At 44.7% G+C, this 21753-nt stretch overlaps 1 protein-coding gene across 1 annotated transcript in view; it reads left to right on the forward strand.

Annotated features, from left to right (window-relative positions):
* The window catches only part of LOC120944402 (vomeronasal type-2 receptor 26-like), a 123484-nt gene that overhangs the window by 10226 nt on the left and 91505 nt on the right, over positions 1 to 21753 (forward strand). Inside the window, exon 5 of the mRNA XM_040358461.1 lies at positions 1274 to 1397. Within this exon, the coding sequence (XP_040214395.1) occupies positions 1274 to 1397 (124 nt within the window). The remainder of the gene's footprint in view (positions 1 to 1273; positions 1398 to 21753) is intronic.

Consider the following 21753-nt stretch of genomic DNA (forward strand, 5'->3'; position numbering starts at 1 on the left):
AACGTCGTTTTAGCCCACACACGATAATTTTTTACAACCTTAAAAAACGACATTGTTTAAAACGTCGTTAAAAAATGCAGCATGTTCGGAAAAAAAAAAAGTTGTTTTTCAGAACCCGAAAAATCATGTGAAGCCCACACACGATCATTTTAAATGACATTTTTTTAAAACAACGTTTTTTTTCGAAAAATGATCGTGTGTACGCGGCATAAGAAGAACCTGTCATGTGTTTAAGATTCAACAGCCTTTCATCCAACTTAATTGTGTGGCCGTGTGTATTCTTCAGAGACCCTAGACTCACTGGTTTGGATCTTTGGACGTAGAGTCAACTGTTAAGCACATGCTGCAATAGCATCCATCATCCTATGCAGGGCTCAAGTCCTGCGGGAACGCGTGGGAACGGAGTTCCTGCACTTTTTTCACAGCAGGAACTCAGTTCCCTTTGCAGGACTAGAGCAGCCGAGAGCAGCTGAGCCGCCCGAGCCAATCCTTCACTAAGCGGCGATGCCCAGCTCGAGTCACTATCAGGGGCAGGCGAACTTTAGTAATCCTTTATGTTACTGGCCGCTTCCTGTATATGGATTCATCGGGTAGTATGCGGGTATTCCATCACTTCCTCGATGCCGCAATGTCTCCTGCGAGCTTTTGTCATTGTTCCCAGGAGACATTGCGGAGGTCTGCCGCGAGTTATCGCGGGATTTAGAAAGAACTTGCGGTTTAGTAATTATGCATATGAGTGTATCATTTTTTTTTTTTTGGTGGGGGAGTGGATCTTGGGTGGGAGTTCCCACACTTTTTTCCCCAGGACTTGACCCCTGATCCTATATCAGTTTTACTCAGTCGGCTCCACATTTCAAATGAAACTGATGCAATGTCTGTATAGCCTCTGATCAATTTCATAGTGAGGGCAGCGTAGTGCTCCCCACTGGCAACCCCCACCCCCCGCATGATTCCTGGGCTCTCTCCCTCTTCCCGGGACCACATCTACTGGCTTCAGGATGGAGAGTGGGAGAATAACAAGGCACATGCATGCCTGAATCTACTCTGTACTTTATGAAATTGGAAACAACAATGATTTTGTCACTTTCAGTTTCAGATCCTCTATCTCTTGCCCAGTAAAGCTAGGGGAACATCTAACAGAGCAGATCTGTGCTAGGTTTCCTTTTCACTTTTTTAAAAATATATTTGTGTTATTTGCAATACTCAAACTTCTTAATAATATTTACTGAGTTGGATGGACCTACTAAAATAATTAAATATATTTTATTTTTAGGTTCCGGAATCTCGATGCTCCGGACCCTGTTTACCCGGCAGCAGAAAAAAATTTGGATCTTCAATTCACAAATGCTGCTATGAGTGCGTCACATGTCCAGAAGGAGAGATATCCAACTCTTCTGGTAGAGTTCATAGTTCTTGAAATGGGCAGAACGTTGTAGCTGCAAGGGAATTTAAAAAGTTTTTTCTTTATTAACCACTTAAGACCCAGACCAAAATGCAGCTAAAGGACCAGGCCCCTTTTTGAGATTCGGCACAGCGATGGTTTAACTGACAATTGCGCAGTCGTGCGACGTGGCTCCCAAACAAAATTGGCGTCCTTTTTTTCCCACAAATAGAGATTTCTTTTGGTGGTATTTTATCACCTCTGCGGTTTTTATTTTTTGCGCTATAAATAAAAATAGAGCGACAATTTTGAAAAAAATGCAATATTTTTAACTTGTTGCTATAATAAATATCCCCCAAAAATATATATAACATTTTTTTTCCCTCAGTTTAGGCCGATACGTATTCTTCTACCTATTTTTGGTAAAATAAATCGCAATAAGTGTTTATCTATTAGTTTGCGCAAAATTTATAGCGTTTACAAAATAGGGGATAGTTTTATTGCATTTTTATAATTTTTTTTTTTTCACTACTAATGGCGGCGATCAGCGATTTTTTTCGTGACTGCGACATTATGGCGGACACATCGGACAATTTTGACACATTTTTGGGACCATTGTCATTTTCACAGCAAAAAATGCATTACAAATGCATTGTTTACTGTGAAAATTACAATTGCAGTTTGGGAGTTAACCACAAGGGGGCGCTGAAGGGGTTAAGTGTGACCTCATCTAACTGTAGGGGGGTGTGGCTGTAGGTGTGACATCATCGATTGTGATTCCCTATATAAGGGAACACACTATCGATGACGGCGCCACAGTGAAGAACAGGGGAATCTGTGTTTATACACAGCTCTCCCCGTTCTTCAGCTCCGGGGACTGATCGTGGGACTCCAGCGGCGATTGGGTCCTTGAGTCCCGCGGCCACGGTCACGGAGCTTCGGACACCCAAAGACCAATTTTTCCACACCTGTTTGACACGTGCATATCATTTCAATTTTTGACAGCAAGGCCAATTCTTGCTTTTATAAAAAGAACCTCTATAAGGTTATAGTGTAAAGGCACCACCAACACCCAAAGCCCAATTTTTCCGCACATGTTACTTCTATCCAAAGTCTGTGAAAGATACACCAGAATTTATCCAAAGAATCTCTAATCTTGTTCCGAGTGCACTAAATTGTGGCCTCATAGTACAGACTGGCTCCCCAAGCCGTTGTTTACAAAATATAGAAAGCTTGCAGGGAAAATGTCATTTCTTTGGCTTTATAAATGTCATTGTTACAGCAGCAGGTTCTATACATGGTACAGATGTGCCACTTTGCAGTCAGAGTAAGGGGACCCCCAGGCACTATGTTTAAATGATTTCTATTGTTATTTCTAATTGTTATGGTTTTACTTTAAGCATCAGTAAATCACTGCTCATTTGAAAATGAAGTTTTGTAAAAACGGTGTTTTCATTGCAGTTCCCGGACCCCCATACCCTTTGCATGTCCGATTGCTTGCATATAAGTCTTCAAAACTGGCACTTTAGATTTTATCAATTCGGGTCCTATAGACTTCAATGGGGTTCATTATTCAGTTCTGAATTTTTGTAATGTTCGAAAGTTCTACCGCAAACCGAACTGGGGTCTACCATGTAACATTGACAGGGTGCTTACAATGCTCAAGCTTTTGTTCCCTGTAAAACATTTATTACAAAAAAAAAGGAATCCATGACTGCTTAAAAGTGTTTTGGTTATAGTGGGTATATCTTCAGAAACGATCAATGTCAGAATGATCATTTGATTTTTTTAATCATTAGTGATGCCAAATCAAGGTTCTTTGACAACATACATGAGTACATTTGAAAGGCAGAACTTTTTTCCCAAGCAAACTCATGTCTAACTGTGAAATGTGGAATTTTTGTTTGAGAAAAATGTTTAATATATCTGGGATTACATTCAAAGGGCAGGTTTGGATGAAATTTTAAAGACCTTTGAACAGGAGAGCATGAAGCGGGCCGCACCGCTATCTTAAAAAGAGAAGAATTAAGAGATCTTATTGAATATGAAAATAGAGCGGCTTCTTACAGACGTAAGAAAGAGAATTATCAATGGGGTGACTTATCGGGTAAATACCTAGCAAAAGGGTTTCAAAACAAATTTAAGGGTAATTTTATAGAAAGTATTCAAACAGGCAAAGGGAGCAAAGTACATACATCATCAGAAATTGCAAGAGTATTTCAAGAATACTATGGGAAGCTGTATTCCATATCACAAGGGAATACCCCCGAAAAAAACAAAAGGAGAAGCGTTAATATAAAAAAAAATTTAAATAACACATGTCTGAATAAAATATCAGACGACAAAATTAGTTTTTTAGAAGAACCCATAACGGAATTGGAAATTCGCAATAACTTAAAGGAGTCACCAAAGGGGAAAAGTCCAGGCCCCGACGGGTTAACTATTGCATATTACCAAAAGTTCAGTGACATTCTGATCCCCAGGATGTGTTCTTATATAAACGGTATCGGTTTAAATTGGGATATTCGTCAAGAGGCATTAGAGGCTGCAATTACAGTAATCCCTAAGATAGGCAAAGATCCCTCCTTATGTTCTAGTTTTAGACCCATCTCGCTTTTAAATGCAGATGTAAAATTGTTCGCCAAAATCTTAGCAGGGAGAATGAAAACAATCATGAAAGATTTAGTACATACTGACCAAGTAGGCTTTGTCCCCGGGAGGGAAGGCAGGGACAATAGCATCAGAACACTTCTGTTGACACAGATAATAAAAGATAGTAAATCCCCAGGTCTACTCCTGTCGATAGATGCCGAAAAGGCTTTCGACAGGGTAGACTGGGGATTTCTATTGAATACATTGGAGTTTATCGGGATCGGTCCAAAAATGATGGGGTGGATAAGCGCTTTGTATAAACACCCAACGGCAAGAGTTAAGGTAAATGGGACATTGTCAGGGACATTTGAAATGTTCAATGGGACTAGACAGGGGTGCCCCCTGTCGCCCCTTTTATTTATTTTAACCCTGGAACCATTGCTAGCCGGGATTAGAAATAACCCTGATATTAGGGGGATTCAAACAAATGATGGGGAACATAAACTCGCAGCGTTCGCCGACGATATTTTATTATTCATAACGAATCCAACCATAACACTCCCGAATCTATTAAAAACCCTCAAATTGTATGGAGACGTATCTAATTTTAAAATCAATCCTCTAAAATCAGAAATCCTCAATATAAATGTGAAAGCACAGGACGTACGGAGATATAAGCAAGAGTTTCCATTTATTTGGAAAGATACCGAGATAAAATATTTGGGAGTTAATATCACATCTTCCCCCGACCTAATCTATCTACAGAATTATATACCACTATTAAATGATATTAAAAAAGATTTAAAGAGAATTGCATCGAGACAAAGATCCCTATTAGGGAGAATAAACTGTTTTAAGATGTTTACTCTCCCCAAGATATTATACATAATTCAAATGTTACCAATCGCACTACCGGGTGCTTACTTCAAAATACTAAAACAGTTATTAAATAGGTTTATATGGCGGAACAAAAAAAACGCGCATTAGTATGGAGGTGTTAATTAGAGATAAGGAACATGGTGGTTTGGGAGTACCTGATATTTACACATATTATATGGCTATTCACATGGCACGGGTGGTTGATTGGGTCAGAGACAAAAGAGAGAAAAGATGGGTGAGATTAGAAAGCTGTTCAAATAATTCACGGTTAGGAAAAGAAATTTGGATACCGCCACATTTTAGACAAATAAATCCGCACATGCACAAAATCACACTGGCATCCATATCTATTTGGGATAGGGCACATAAAAAACAGAGATGGGGTTATAACTCCCCATTAATCCCTCTATTTGACACAAATTTCTTTGCACCAGGGAAAACGCACCTGTTTGGTAAATGGATTAAAAAATCAGATGTTCAATTAAAAGACATATTAAAAGACGGTAAAATTCTTACCTATCAGGAATTAAGTAAAAAAAAAGAATTGTTTGAGTTGAACAGGTGGCGATACCTCCAGCTGACGCATTTTGTGGATTCCCTCCCCTCCCCCCTGAGGTCAGATAGATACTTGCTCCCTTTGGAGCGTGTGTGTTTGGCACCAGGGGGAAGGGGCGCGATATCCGCAATTTATAAAATATTAATGGGATTGAAAGACCCCGGTTTCCCTCCTTATATTAATAAATGGGAAGAGGAATTGGGAACGGGAAAAACCGAGACAGTGGTCAGGAAAATATTAAAAAAGACGCATTCAACTTCATTTAATTGTGCATTGATCGAAATGAACTTTAAGTGTTTAGCACGATGGTATATAACCCCGGCCATAGCACACCGTTACCAAGACGACACTTCCAAATATTGTTGGAGGGGCTGTCTTGAAGTGGGCACTATGTCACATATATGGTGGACCTGCCCAAAAATTAAAACATACTGGCAGGATGTACTATTAATAATTGAGGAGATTACCGGAATTAAAATACCTCCTGATCCATGGGTCTGTTTGTTCCATGGGACAGAAATGTCAACTAAACAGTATATGAGAACCTTACTTCCACACGTACTAGATGCAGCAAAGAGTCTGATCCCCAAACAATGGAAGGACCCTATGAGCCCGACAGTAAAGAGCTGGTTTCGTAGGATTAACGATATATATTACGCTGAACAGCTCAGGTACATGGGAGAGGAAGGAGAATGCGGATTTAAACGGAAATGGCAGGATTGGGCTAATTTTAAACTTGCACCAAGGTATAGTGATAGGATGATATAGTGTAGGAAGGTCAACGGGCAAAGAGCGATTCAATAGGAGACAGAACTCCGGAGAAAGGGGAGGGTGGGAGGGCGGGTTCAAGGGTTGGGGGTGGCTTGAGGGTGGGATGAGGGTTTGTTCGGCCAGGGGACACTAATGTATTTATTTATGTACTGAAGAATTTTTTTTTTTCCTTTGTCCCCTTTTGTATATTTATCGACACATATATTTAGGGAAAAAAGAGAAAAAAAAGAAAAAGAAAAAAGAAAGAAATTTCCAACCATGATGTGAACAAAGGAGACTGCAAATTGAACGCTAAAGTGATTGAGTATCCTGATAGTTCTCTGAGGCGAAAAAAAAAAAAAACAAATAAAGAAAAAAAAAAAAAAAGAAAAAAAAAAAAAAAAAAAAAAAAAGAAAAAAATAAAAAAAATAAAGACCTTTGAACAGAATTTGCTGACTTAATTATGTAAAAAAAAATATAGGGCCAAATCCACAGCCAGCGGCGGAAATTAAGTTTTTCTAAACTTATGTCATTTAAGTTACGGCGCCCTAAGTTGGTGTCGTAAGTGCCGTATCCACAGCGCATTTGCGCACAAAATAGCGCTTACGTAACTTAAATTCCGAGGCGTAAGGCGGGGTTATTGCAAGTGGGAAGGAAGTGGGCATGCTTCATTGTAATGAGCCGTGACCCCATGCAAATGAAGGGCTGGCTGTACTGCACATGCGCGCACGAATCTGCTGCTCACTGGGCATGTGCAGAACTTTGCTTGGCGCAATCAGTGACATAGGTAAAAGGCCAAGCATACTTAGTTTGAGGATCGCCCTATGTGTAAATAGCCCCAGTCAAACACACTTCCCTTGCAAAAGTATTTCCCTGTGTTCCCTTCCTAGAGCAAGTTGATTCTGCTCTGAACGTTTGTCAGTGTTTGTTGGTGAGTTGTGTGTGATAGAGAAGTTTTGGAGGAGTATTAGATAGTAGTTGTTGTTTGTTTCTGATAAATGTATTTTTTCTTTGATTGTTTCTGCTAAGTGTTTTTTTTTTTTTTTTCTGCTTGGATTTTGTGTTTGTTTTTTGTGTGTTTGTTTTTGACTTTGTAGTAGCTGTCTGCTTGTGTGTTTTGATTTTTGTTTGTTTGTTGTGTGTGTATTTTTGTTTGTTTGTGGTGTGTGTATTTTTGTTTGTTTGTGGTGTGTGTATTTTTGTTTGTTTGTTTGTCCTGTGAGTTTCTTGTTGCTGAGTGGTGTCTGTGATGGCACCCAAGCGCAGGAAGCTTAATTTTACACATGTGGAGAAGCAAATCCTTGCTAGGTCCATCGTCCTATATGGGCGATATTTACATGGGCCTGAGAGCCGGAACACCTCCCCGGCCCAAAGGAAGAAGATATACCAAAAAATTATAGATCAGATAAATGCGGCGGGGGGGGGGGAGACGAGGACCCCCTCTGGCATCCAGAAAAAGATTAATGATCTGAGGACCGTGGTCCGCAATAAGGTGGCAAAGCTCACTGCCCATAGGAGGGGCACTGGAGGAGGGGGACCATGCCCCATCCGGCTGACTGAGGAGGAATGGGCAGTGGCCCGGTGTTTCCAGCCAGAGCAGGTGGTGGGCCTGCGTGGCTTTGACTCTGATGTTCCTGTGAGGCCAGGTAAGTTTTTTGTTTTTCTATCTGGTGATTAGCATGTGTGGGTGGGGGAAGGGAAGATGTGCCAAGTGTGTGGATCCTCAAACCTGTGATTGTTTGGTGTCCTCCACAGATGACCAGGAGATTGCTGGCCCATCAGGCCGGGAGGATGCTGGGCCATCAGGCCAGGCTGCTGCACCACCCCAAGGACAGGAGGCTGCTGAGGAGTCCCCAGGGGAGGGGAGTGGCCAAACCTCCCCTCATGAGGAGGATGAGGGGGAGGAGGATGAGGGGGAGGAGGATGAGGGGGTGGAAGAAGAAGATCTGCAGCTTGGCAGGGAAATCCTTCTGGCCTCTGATCTAATGACATTTGAGGATACCCTTGAGGCTACCCCAGAGCCTACCCCAGAGGCTACCCCAGAGGCTGGCAGCAGTCAGGCCACCATCAGGGGTAGCCCCTCCCACTCCTCCCCAACAGGCTGCAAACCACAAGGGTCACTCTCTCCCCTCCTCCTGAGCCACAAGCCTCAGGGGCAGGCAGGATGGCGACCCAGGAGACCAGGGGGGTGTTTGAGCGTCTGCCGGCCAGTCTGCAGAAGGACAATGCCCGGCAGACCCACACTCTGGGTGAGATTAAAAAAACTCTTACCAAGATGGAGCACAGCCTGGGTGCAATGAGGGAGTCACTTGGTGATGTGGCCACAAACTCTTTGGGGGTCATCACATGTTTGTGGGACCTGAAGACCGCCACAACAGGCGTGGCCCAGGAGGTGACTGCAGTGCAGGACAATACCCGGGCTGTGCAGGACAATACCCGGGCTGGCCAGGCCAATACGGCTGCCATCACTGGCTGTCTGAACAGGATAGCAGTGGCCTTGGAGGGCAGGCCAGCAGGAGGACAGACACCAGGGGAGGCTCCTTCTTCCCCTGCTCACCCCCCAGGAGGATCCTCCTTCCCCTGCTCACTCACCCCCCCATGAAGATACTCCCTCCCCTGCTAACACCCCCCCCGTGAAGATCCTCCAGTTGGCCGTGCCCGTGGCCGTGGCCGTGCCCGTGCCCTTGGGCAGCCCAGACGGAGCACTCGCCACCGGAATTAATTTCCAGGGGTACTTTTGATTTTATTTATTTTTTCATATTTTTTTTATGATTTTGTTATTATACTGTACTTATGATTTGGTTTATGTGTGTGAATGATGTGTGAATGTGGGGGGTGGCATTCCTGATAAAATAAGGGTGTCACCCTCAGTTTTGGTGGAGAAGGGATCCCCAGGACCAGGGAGAAGTGATCCCAGGTTCCTGAATGGTGTATGAATGCACAGTGACATAATTGGAGCTGTGGCGTGGCGTTACTGCTCCCAAGTACCAAAGGGGGGGGGGTACTTGGATCTAATCCAATTCGATGTGCATGTGATGTGTCTGTGCTAGGGACCACAGTGGTGTGTATTCATGCATTCTCATTGTGACATAATTAATGTGCGTTTACTATGAAAAAAAACATTCTCATTGTGACATTATACATGTGCGTTTACTGTGAAAAGAAACATTCTCATTGTGACATTATTCATGTGCGTTTACTGTGAAAAAATGCCTTCTGCGAGGCGTCTCCTGGCTGCTGTGCCCTCAGCAGACCGGGTAGAGTGGGTTAGGGGGGGATTGCCTGGGTGGGGGGTCAGGTCAGCACGTATGTCAATCTCCAGTCCCCTTCTCATGGCAAAGTTGTGCAGAATACAACATGCACCGATGATCTGGCACACAAAGTCTGGGGAATACAGCAGTGTACCCCCAGACTTATCCAGGCATCTGAAGCGGGACTTCAGCAGCCCAAATGTGCGTTCCACAACTGCCCGGGTGCGTATGTGAGCCTCGTTGTAGCGGTGCTCTCCTGGGGTTTGGGGTCATCATATGTGGTCCCAGGGCATATCCAGAGTCACCTGGAAGGGAAAAGACAGGAGGATGTTAGTCATGCATGTGCCCCTCGTGATATCTGCATCATGGGGGGGGGACATACCTGACACCCATGTCACTCACCAATCAGCCAGCTGTCTCCATACAGGTTCAGCTCCAAATCTCTGGAGATTTTGGTCTGCCGGAATATATAGCTGTCATGGCAGGATCCAGGGAATTTTGCACAGACGTGCCAGATGAGGCCATGGGCATCTACGATTACCTGGACATTTATGGAATGCCAGTGCTTCCGATTCCAGAACAGGTGCTCTGTCTCATGGGGGGGCTGTACTGCCACATGGGTACAATCAATGGCCCCGATGGTCCGTGGGAATCGGGCAATGTGGTAAAAGTCTGTCATGGTTTGCAATCGCTGGTCCTCCTGGGTGGGTTTTTGAAATTGATTGCCCATGAGTCTCAGTATTGCAGGGACTACTTGGTGCACACACCTGCTCATGGAGGATTGTGCCATCCCAGCCAGACCTCCACATGTGCGTTGGAAAGAGCCAGTGGCAAGGAAATGGAGTGTTGCCATTACTTTGATGAGAGGTGGCAGGGCATGGGATCGTTGGGTTGGGGTGGTGAGATCATCCTGCAGGATTCGGGTTAATTCAAGGATGGCTTCCCGGTTAAAAAGGAAGTTGCCATAGACCTCAGAAGCAGGCATGCCAAAGAGATCTCGGCGTGGGCGGTATACCCTCTCCTGTGCCCTCCTCCTCCTCCTCTGTGCCCTCCTCCTTCTTTGCGCCTCTAAAGTAGCGAGTGCCGTTAGGATCATGGATGGCCCGGGCATGTTGGCAGACAGATTGAAGTCCAGCAAATATGTGTTCTCAGCTCTTCCTCAATGCTGTTGCTTCAGCAGACCTTTACACAGCATGTGTAAAATTAGGGCTGCTTTTATAACGTGTAAATTTGCGCAGGGAAACTAACAGGTGCGCACAGGGCGTAATCTACGGCGCACACACTTAATTATGTGGATCGCCCTATCTCCCTCATTTGCATCTTTGCCTATCAAAAACAGCGGCGTGACTAGCGTAATTTGCGTCCGAGTATGTGCCGGAGCAATTATTTTAGGTAGGACGGAAAATACGGATTTTAAGGCGTATCTCGTTTTGAGGATCGGGCGCAAATATACGCGCGGAGTAAAATTAGAAATCTCAAGTTAAGTTGGCGCATCTGCTTTGTGGATTTGGCCCATTGTTCTGAAAGTGGATTTCTGTACAACATTTGAACAAAATTCTGTTCTTGTGTCCATCTAAATCTGCTATTGCATCTAACACTACTGTTACCCCAGCTTGGCAATGCTGCTGTCCATGGCTTGCCCTGTTGCTCCTCCAGTCGAGTGGAGACACCCTAAGACAGGAATTGTGTTACTGGCTTGACCATCAAATAAAAGTAATGGGGAAAAAAAGAAAACTAATGCAGCCACACAGTATTTGTAAGTTTAATACTGATTTAAAAAATATTTTTGGCAGATTGAAAGTACAGTAGATTGTACCATCTACCATTGCCAAAGTTTACAAATAAAAGTAATGTATGGTTACAGGGTTTCTTCAAAATCTTTGACACAGATGCTCATTGTGTTTGTATTGATCTTTCTGCAGACAGTGAAAACTGCATGAAATGTCCTGATGAAGAATGGCCAAATGAGAAGAAGGATCGGTGTGTTTCAAAATCGGTGGAATTTCTCTCCTACACTGATGATTCAATTGTTGCAGTATTTTCATCTGTCTCCATCTTCTGTTGTCTTCTAAATGGCTTAATATTGGGGATATTTATACATTACCAGGACACCCCCATTGTTAAAGCTAATAACCGGAACCTGAGCTATCTTCTCCTGGTCTCCATCATGCTGAGCTTCCTCTGTGTCTTCTTGTTCCTCGGCCGTCCAGTAGATGTGACCTGCATGCTGCGTGTAACCTCTTTTGGGGTCATCTTCTCAGTTGCTGTCTCTTCTCTACTTGCCAAAAGTATCATGGTGTGTGTTGCTTTTAAAACCACCAAACCTGGAAGTTCTTGGAAAAAATGGATGGGAGCCAGATTTCCCATTTCTATAATGTTGATGTGTTCACTGATTCAAGTAATAATCTGTGTCACTTGGTTGTCTATTTCTCCACCCTTCCAGGATCTGGACACTCACTCTTATCAGGGAAAGATCATCATTCAGTGTAATGAGGGTTCAGTTATCGGCTTCTACTCTGTCCTGGGATATATGGGGCTTCTGGCAGCTGTGAGTTTCATTATAGCTTTTTTAGCCAGGACATTACCGGACAGTTTTAATGAGGCCAAGTACATAACCTTCAGCATGCTGGTGTTCTGCAGTGTCTGGATTGCCATGATCCCGGCCTATCTGAGCTCTAAAGGGAAAGACATGGTGGCTGTAGAGATTTTTGCTATAATGGCATCAAGTTCTGGACTTCTTGGCTGTATATTTTTCCCAAAATGTTACATAATTCTGTTCAGACCCGATCTCAATACAAAAATAGGCTTACTGAGAAATAAAGGACAATAAACCTTTTGTATGATGGGAGTAATACATATACCGTATATACTCGAGTATAAGCCGACCTGAATATAAGCCGGGGCACCTAATTTTACCACAAAAAAATGGGAAAACTTATTGACTCGAGTATAAGCCTAGGGTGTCCATCTGCATGCCTCACTTGCCTCACTGTGCCCATGCCTCATTGTGCCCATGCCTCACTGTGCCCATGCCTCATTGTGCCCATGCCTCACTGTGTCCATGACTAGACTTACGTTTAACATGGGAGTATATAGAAGGGGTGCCCGGCTTTGAAAAATCGGTGCTCCCCAGCCGTAGATCCCCTAGACAGGACACTTATAGAGGAGAACTGGGGCTACATGTGTGCCAAATTTCGGGTCCAGGGGACCTATGGCCGGCTGGTACCGGGTCTCCAAAATCTGTAGGATCAGGCACAAAAAGGTGACTCGAGTATTAACCGAAGGGGGCATTTTCAGCACAAAAAAAATGTGCTGAAAAACTTGGCTTATACTCGAATATATACGGTAATCCAAAAACACAGAATTACTTTTCTCATAATACTTGTCTGTAGCATTTTGCTAGTCTATTAGGAAGAAAATCTGTTAAATATATTGTATTTAGCTTTATTTTTCTTGGTGTATTAAACACAATTTTCAATAATAGTATAATAGTTTGTATGAACCAAAGAAGAAATACATCTTAAAAAATGCATGTTTTAAATTAAAAATGTACTTTATATAAAGAAAAAAAATATTTTCCTTTTCAAAATATTCAAATTTTCTGAGATTGTGGATTTGGGGTTTTCATGAGCTGTAAGCCATAATCATCACAATTATGACAAATCACGGCTTGAACTATCTTGCTTTGCATGTAATGAGTCTCTCTCATATATTAGTTTCACATTTTAAGTTGCATTAGTGAAATAAATGAATTTTTGCACGATATTCAAATTTTTCGAGTTTCACCTGTAATACATTTATTCAAAATATGCAAAGTGTTAGGCCTCGTACACACGGACGGACCGTTTTCAGCGGACAGTCCGCTGCTGGATTTCTGTCTGATGGTTGTACACACCATCAAATAGAAATCCGCGCGGACACGATACGCGTTGACGTGGCCGCGCTGTCGCCGCGACGATTACGCGGCGACGTGTGCGGCCCTGGAAGGTCAATGCTTCCACGCATGCGTCGAATCACTTTGCCGCATGCGTGGGCTTTCGGCCGAGCGGACATGTATGGTGAGTCTGTACAGACGACCGAACATGTCCGACGGACAGGCTTCCAGCGGACATGTTTCTTAGCATGCTAAGAAATTTTTGTCCGCTGGAAAACGGTCGGCTGGACAAATGTCCGCTGGAAACCTGTCCGATAGGCCATACGCACGACCGAACATGTCCGCTGAAACTGGTCCACGGACCAGTTTCAGCGGACATGTTCGGTCGTGTGTACGGGGCCTTATAATTAATAAAAGTAGTATCTTACTTTCAATATTGTACAATACTGTGCACAAGTTTTAGCCAGCTGAGAAGTCAAGTAAAAATGCTTTTAAATATATATTTTACTGGTTTCTTTTTCTTAATTTCACACTTGCAAAGTGAACAAACAAAATAAAAATCTTCATCAAATGATTACGACTCTTTAAATCCCCTTTGACCTAACAAAAACAGCATTATTTCAAAATGGTACACTAATAACACACTAATGACCTTGCTGCCGGAGGTTGAGGCGGCAAGATTTGGACAGTTCAAATTCGAATGGAATTTGATGTAAAATTCGAGTCAAATTTCAATTTGATATTTGGGAATTCTGACAAATTTCGTTTCTTTATTCTGAGATTTTGGTAAAATTTGTTTGCACTGTAATTTGGGGATTTGGATCTATCCAAATCTAGGAATAACAAAACATGTGTCTGTATATTTATTTGAAATTAAATGAACCGCACATGTCTACTATGTATTATTAAAATCTTTCTGAAAACATTATCCCTTGCTTCCCTCCCAGGCACAAAGTCTACTTGGTATTTCTCTATTCAATCCGGCATATAATGCTTCAGCATTTCAGCCAATATCTTTGCGTATAATTTAATATATTATTCTATTAATGAAACAGTCCTAAAGCTGTAGCGTAATGCCAGATCTTTTCCCTGGCCTCCATCTGTATCAAAAGACCTCTTGAGAAGACCTTATGAGTGCACCAAACAGAAGAAAAAGACACTTCGGCAATATATTGTTTTTAAAAAACTCCTGTATGTTCTTCTGCAGGTCATTTGCAAATGGAGCCTGGAAAAGAGGTTTACATTGTTGCGCCACATACAGTATATGTGGGTTTCATAATGTGAGGTTCATAAACTGAGATTGATATTGGTGCATGATCAGGCCACAAAATAGAGTAGATCTTTACCTCATCCACTTTAGTCAGCAATTGTAAATACAAACCGATCAATCTGAGAGTATACCCTATGTGGAGCAGAGTAGTAGGTATAATCTTTATCTGCTGGCTGTAGGCAGCGCAATATATCATGCAGATCTCTTTATCATGTAGAAACGACCGTAGGTTTAAACGCATTCGTGAGTGGGCAGTAGTGTCCTGTTGGTTATCTACTATAGTATTGAAATCTCCACAAGGGAGTAGGTGACTTTAACCACTTCAGCCCCGGAGGATTTGGCTGCCAAATGACCTGGCCACTTTTTGCGAATCAGCACTGCGTCGCTTTAACTGACAATTGCGCGGTCGTGCGACGTGGCTCCCAAACAAATCTGGTGTCCTTTTTTTCCCACAAATAGAGCTTTATTTTGGTGGTATTTGATCACCTCTGTGGTTTTTATTTAGAATTTTTTTTAAAAAGGCAATATTTTTTACTTTTTGCTATAATAAACATCCCCCAAAAATATATTAAAAAACTATTTTTGTCCTCAGTTTAGTCCGATACGTATTCTTCTACATGTTTTTGGTAAAAAAAATCGCAATAAGCGTATATTGATTGATTTTCAGAAAAGTTGTAGCGTCTACAAAATAGGGGATAGTTTTATGGCATTTTTATTATTATTATTTTTTTTACTAGTAATGGCCATGTTCTGCGATTTTTATCAGGACTGTGATATTGCTGTGGACAGATCGGACACTTTTGACGCTATTTTGCGACCATTGCCATTTATACAGCGATCAGTGCTATAAAAATGCACTGATTACTGTGTAAATGACACTGGCAGGGAAGGGGTTAACACTAGGGGGCGAGAAAGGGGTTAAGTGTGTGCTAGGGAGGTTCAAAAAGCAAACCATGTCTAACCTACTGGCCAGAATCAAACAGCTAGAATCTCAGCATAAATCTTCCTTGGCAGATGATAAATTACAAGAACTTACACAGTGCAGAAATAAATTAAAAACCTTGTCATCATTAATTGATCATGAGAAGGACTTAAAGAAATGTAAAGCTTTGCATTATTCACTAGATATGTGCATTCGTTTTCGTATGAATGTATTTCCGTCCGAATTTTCGTTATCGCTTGAAAAGGAAAGCGCAGAATCAGAAATCCAAAAGATCCGACATTAAAAAATGCTTTATTTTTGTTTTCGTTGCTAGAACAGTTCAATATTGATAGGAGATTCGACATGATGCTGACAATCTGTGTCTATCGAACCTGTGGTCGAATGTGCCTAACCTTAACTCTATTAGTCCAAGATTATTCTACATAGACAGGAAAGATTCGACATTATAGAGACAGTGTTGGGGTAGACCATTCAACATGAACGACGAAGATTCGACGAAGCAGCGAAAAACATACAAACGTTGAATCTGTCATTTAAGGCTTATGGGGGCTGATTTACCAAGCCTTTACTCCATGACTCATGGAGTAAAAGCAGGAGTAGCAGCCGTTTTGCCATTTACTAAAGAAATACGCTGCTAGTGCAGTGTATTTCCCTAGTTACTAATGTGCTCCGTGCGCCCAGGAGAGGGTGCGTTGTGCACCAGTACAGACCTGGCGCACGGCACATTGAAATGTAAATATCGGGGATTCGGGCGGGAGTTTATTAGGGGGGGAGGTGGGGGGATGCAGGGGAAGTGAAGTGACATGTGTTTGAATGTGTTTGGCGGGCCGAATTGAAAGGGAAAGTGTTTTTTGAAAACAGATCCCGTACGCTTGCACAGTGCGCCTGAACCTCGGGAGGTTCATTTGCATACTGGGCATGCGCAGAGAGAAATTTCGGCGCTTCCCGTGCGCCTTGTCAGTACGCCGTGAAAATCTTGGTAAATACCAAGCGGCGTACCCGTGAATGCGCTGCGTGACGCGGCGCACGGGAATCTCCGAGCTGTTTTCAGCCCTGAAGGGGAACTCCGCGCCAAATTTCAAACTTGAAATCGGCGCGGGTCCCCCTTCAGGGCTACATTAGGCTCTTAGGCTTGGTCCGGAACCTGAGGGGTTAAACCCGCGCCGATTCGGCGCGGGGGTCCCCCCCCCAGATCCAAACCAAGCCCTCATCCCAAGCACGCAGTCTGGCCCGGACAGGAATGGGGGTGGGGACGAGCGAGCGCCCCCCCTCCTGAGCCGTACCAGACCGCATGCCCTCAACATGGGGGAGTGTGTGCTGTGGGGGAGGGGGGCACTGCCCCCCCACCCCACAGCACTCTTGTCCCCATGTCGATAGGGACAAGAGCCTCTTCCCGACAACCCTTGCCATTGGTTGTCGGGGAATGCGGGCGGGGCTAATCGGAATCTGCGAGCTCCCTTTAATAAGGGGGCCCCAGATGCCGGCCCCCCACCCTATGTGAATGAGTATGGGGTACATCGTACCTCTACCCATTCACATGGGGGAACGTGTAAAGTAAAATAAAACACCACACAGAATAAAATATTTTATTAATCTGCTCCGGAGCCCCCCCTTTCTTCTTTAGCTCTCTTACAAGGGGGGGTTTCTTCTCTCCCGATCTTCCGCCGGGACCCTGGGCTTCGGTGATTTCTGCCGGGGGAGGGCGCCATCCCTCGGTCCTCTCCGGAGCCTTCCGCCGGATGCCCCCACCCCATTTAAGCTCTTTTACATTAGGGGGGGGCATCCGGACTTCGGGGTCTTCTGCCGGGGGATGGCGCCTATCCCCCGGTCTTTCCGGTGCCTTCCGCCAGGGTTCCGGTCTTCCTGGTCTTCTGCCGGGGGTGCGCCAACTCCCAGGTCTTTTCTCTTCTGTCTTCTCTGCTCCCTCTTCTGCCTGGCTCCCCCGCGGAGCCAGGGCTTTCTTCCGTCTTCTTTCTTCTCTCTTCCTTCTTCTGCCTGTCTCCTCCGGGAGCACAGGGCTTGTCTGCGCTGTCCTCTCCCTTCTCTTCCATTGGATGTTGACACGACGAGGTTCCGCGCTGACATGCCGTGTCAGCGGCGGGCATGGACTTATATAGGGCAATGCCACCATGTGACCTCAACCCATGTGACATCACATTCCCTGGGCATGATGGGAATGTGATGTCACATGGGTTGAGGTCACATGGTGGCATTGCCCTATATAAGTCCATGCCCGCCGCTGACACGGCATTCCAGCGCCGGACCTCGTCGTGTCAACATCGAATGGAAGAGAAGGGAGAAGACAGCGGAGACAAGCCCTGTGCTCCGCGGAGGAGACAGGCAGAAGCGGAAGGCATCGCAGAAGCCCGCGGGTGTCGCCCCCCGGCGGAAGACACCGTACAAGCCCGGGACCCTCCCCCAAAGGCAGGAGCCTCACTGGTGAACGGGGTCCCGGTGAATTACGTCGCTGAAGACGGGGGTGGGGTGCCAGTGCACCCCCCCGCAGAAACCGTCGTAGAAGCCCGGGACCCTCCCCCAAAGGCAGGAGCCTCAATGGTGAAGGGGGTCCCGGTGAATTACGTCGCTGAAGACGGGGGTGGGGTGCCAGTGCACCCTCCCCCGCAGAAACCGTCGTAGAAGCCCGGGACCCTCCCCCAAAGGCAGGAGCCTCACTGGTGAAGGGGGTCCCGGTGAATTACGTCGCTGAAGACGGGGGTGGGGTGCCAGTGCACCCCCCCGCAGAAACCGTCGTAGAAGCCCGGGACCCTCCCCCAAAGGCAGGAGCCTCAATGGTGAAGGGGGTCCCGGTGAATTACGTCGCTGAAGACGGGGGTGGGGTGCCAGTGCACCCTCCCCCGCAGAAACCATCGTAGAAGCCCGGGACCCTCCCCCAAAGGCAGGAGCCTCACTGGTGAAGGGGGTCCCGGTGAATTACGTCGCTGAAGACGGGGGTGGGGTGCCAGTGCACCCCCCCCGCAGAAACCGTCGTAGAAGCCCGGGACCCTCTCCCAAAGGCAGGAGCCTCACTGGTGAAGGGGGTCCCGGTGAATTACGTCGCTGAAGACGGGGGTGGGGTGCCAGTGCACCCCCCCCCGCAGAAACCGTCGTAGAAGCCCGGGACCCTCCCCCAAAGGCAGGAGCCTCACTGGTGAAGGGGGTCCCGGTGAATTACGTCGCTGAAGACGGGGGTGGGGTGCCAGTGCACCCTCCCCCGCAGAAACCGTCGTAGAAGCCCGGGACCCTCCCCCAAAGGCAGGAGCCTCACTGGTGAAGGGGGTCCCGGTGAAAGACGGCGAAGCCCGGGGCCTAATGGGGTGGTGGTGGGGGGCCCCGGCAGAAGACCCCCGGCAGACTAATAAATTAATTTATTCATGTGTGGTGTTTTATTTCTTTACATTTTTTTCCCCAGGTGAATGGGTAGGGGTACGATGTACCCCCATACTCCTTCACATAGGGTGGGGGGCCGGAATCTGGGGGCCACCTTATTAAAGGGGCCTCTCAGATTCTGATAAGCCCCCCGCCCGCATACCCCGACAACCAACGGCCAGGGTTGTCGGGAAGAGGCTCTTGTCCCTATCGACATGGGGACAAGAGTGCTTTGGGGTGGGGGGGCAGTGCCCCCCTCCCCCACAGCACACACTCCCCCATGTTGAGGGCATGCGGTCCGGTACGGCTCAGGAGGGGGGGGGGCGCTCGCTCGTCCCCGCCCCCATTCCTGTCCGGCCAGACTGCGTGCCTGGGATGAGGGCTTGGTTTGGATCTTGGGGGGAACCCCACGCTGGTTTTCGGCGCGGGTTTAACCCCTTATGTTCCAGACCAAGCCTAAGAGCCTGGTATGCACCTGAAGGGGAACCCACATTTTTTTTTTTTGGTCTGGAGTTCCCCTTCATGAACAGCGATCTGTCATTTACCCATGTCAGTCCCCCCCCCCCCCTTTCAGTTAGAACACACCCAGGGAACATATTTAACCCCTCCCTCGCACCTAGTGTTAACCCCTTCCCTGCCAGTGGCATTTTTAGAGTAAGCAATGCATTTTTACAGCACTGATCGCTAGAAAAATGCCAATGGTTACAAAAAAGTGTCCGATGTGTCCGCCATAATGTAGCAGTACCGATAAAAATCGCTGATCGCCGCAATAACTTGTTAAATAAAAAATACAACAAAAATGCCATATTTTGGAGACTTTTGCCAAAACCAATCAATAAACGCTAATTGCGAGTTTTTGGGAACCAAAAAGATGTAGAATATGTATCGGCCTAAACTGAGGGATTTATTTATTTTTTTGAATATATATTTTAGGGGATATTCATTATAGCAAAAAGTCAAAATTACTCTTTTTGGTTTTTTAAATTGTCGCTCTATTTTTGGTTATAGCTCGAAAAATTCACAAAACACTAAAGTTAGCCCAATTTTTGGTGATAATGTGAAAGATGATGTTACACCGAGTAAATAGATACCTTACATGTCACGCTTTACTATTGAAAACACGCCTGGAATGGGGCCAAAATTCATTACTTAAAAAAATCCCCATAGGCGACCTTTTTTTTTTTTTTTTCTCAGGTTACCACTTTATAGCTACAGAGAAAGTCTAGTGCTAAAAGTATTACTCTCGCTCTAACGCACGCGTCACTACCTCACATGTGTGGTTTGAACGGTGTTTACATATGTGGGCGGGACTTACGCAAGTCCCGCCCACATATATAAACATCGTTCAAACCACACATGTGAGGTATTGACGCGTGCGTTAGAGCGAGAGTAATACTTTTAGCACTAGACCTTCTTTGTAACTATAAACTGGTAACCTGAAAAAAAAAAGGTCGCCTATGGGGAATTTCAAGTACTGAATTTTGGCCCCATTCCAGGCGTGTTTGCAATAGTAAAGCGTGACATGTAAGGTATCTATTTACTCGGTGTAACATCATCTTTCACATTATCAACAAAAATTGGGCTAACTTTAGTGTTTTGTGAATTTTTAACCACTTGAGCCCGGACCATATTTCTGATCCATGACCGGGCCAGTTTTTGTGATTCGGCACGGCGTTTCTTAAACTGACAATTGCGCAGTCGTGCGACGTGGCTCCCAAACAAAACAAAATTGGCAACCTTTTTTTCCCACAAATAGATTATTAAATGTGCGTGTTTACTTCTGTCTTTAACACCTCCCCTTCAGGCTGGAAAGCATCAGATCAGGGAAAAAAAAAAAAAAAAAAAGCTCTCATTCCATTGCAGCTTGGTTCCTACATGTGTGATGAACTGAGCATGCTCAAACACTTAGAAAAAATTATCCTTTCTTTTTAAAAGGTGAAAAACACTTGGATGCTCATAGAGCGTGGTTTGGGTTAATTGCAGGTGTGCCCAATTACAAGCTCACCCAAACTAGAGACTGCAATTTGTTCATGTGATTTCAATTGCTTCATTACTAGCACTGTTATAAAAAGCAGGGATCGATCAGTCCTCAGCTGCCCTCAGAAGGGGCAGGCTGGCAGAAATGCTGTTGCTAAACACAAATGTGGTTTGTTGCATGGGTTTTGTTTTGCCAATGGTTTTGGTTTATTTTTAAATGATGTTCACTTTGATGTATTTTTCTATGTGGCCTTATTTTATGAAAAATGTGTGAAGATGTTAAAGCTATGGTTATTTTGAATTTTGAAATGTATTTTTGTTTGTGTTTGTTTGTTTGTCTTTTTTTGCTTTCCTTGTTTTGTTGACCAATAAAAATGACTTTAAAATTTTTAAGTTTGTCTTTTGTTACTTTTTCATGCTACATATGTTGACAGCTGCAGCTGAAATCGGTTTGGGCCTAACAAATTATGTGTGATTTTTGTCTAAGCTTCTTTCCTGGTGTGTAATCATGAAATGTTTGCCATGTTTATTCTCCATGACTTTAAAGACAAAACTGGTAAGTATTTTCTTTTTTCTGCAGTGGTCCTCAGCCCTCAAGTACCCCCAACAGGACATGTTTTGTGGATTTCTCTTATCAAGAATTGCTGTCCAGACTGTCTTTTAAAGCACATGTGCAAGATGAAGGAAAACCTGCAAACATGGCCTGTGTGGGGGGGGGTTTGCTATTGGTGGACAGGCTTGACGTGCTGATTTACAGCACTGTGCTTAAATCTAGCGCAAGGCAATCCTATTCAAATTGTGGGTGTTTGAGGGAAGCCAAGTGAGTGTTAGAACCCCTGCTTTGTGTTTTTTTTATTTTTGGGTTGAGCTTTGTGTCCCTTTTCTTAAAATTGGCTTCACTTCCTGTCACACA

Source organism: Rana temporaria, chromosome 1 (genome assembly GCF_905171775.1).
Source record: "Rana temporaria chromosome 1, aRanTem1.1, whole genome shotgun sequence".
Taxonomy (NCBI): domain Eukaryota; kingdom Metazoa; phylum Chordata; class Amphibia; order Anura; family Ranidae; genus Rana; species Rana temporaria.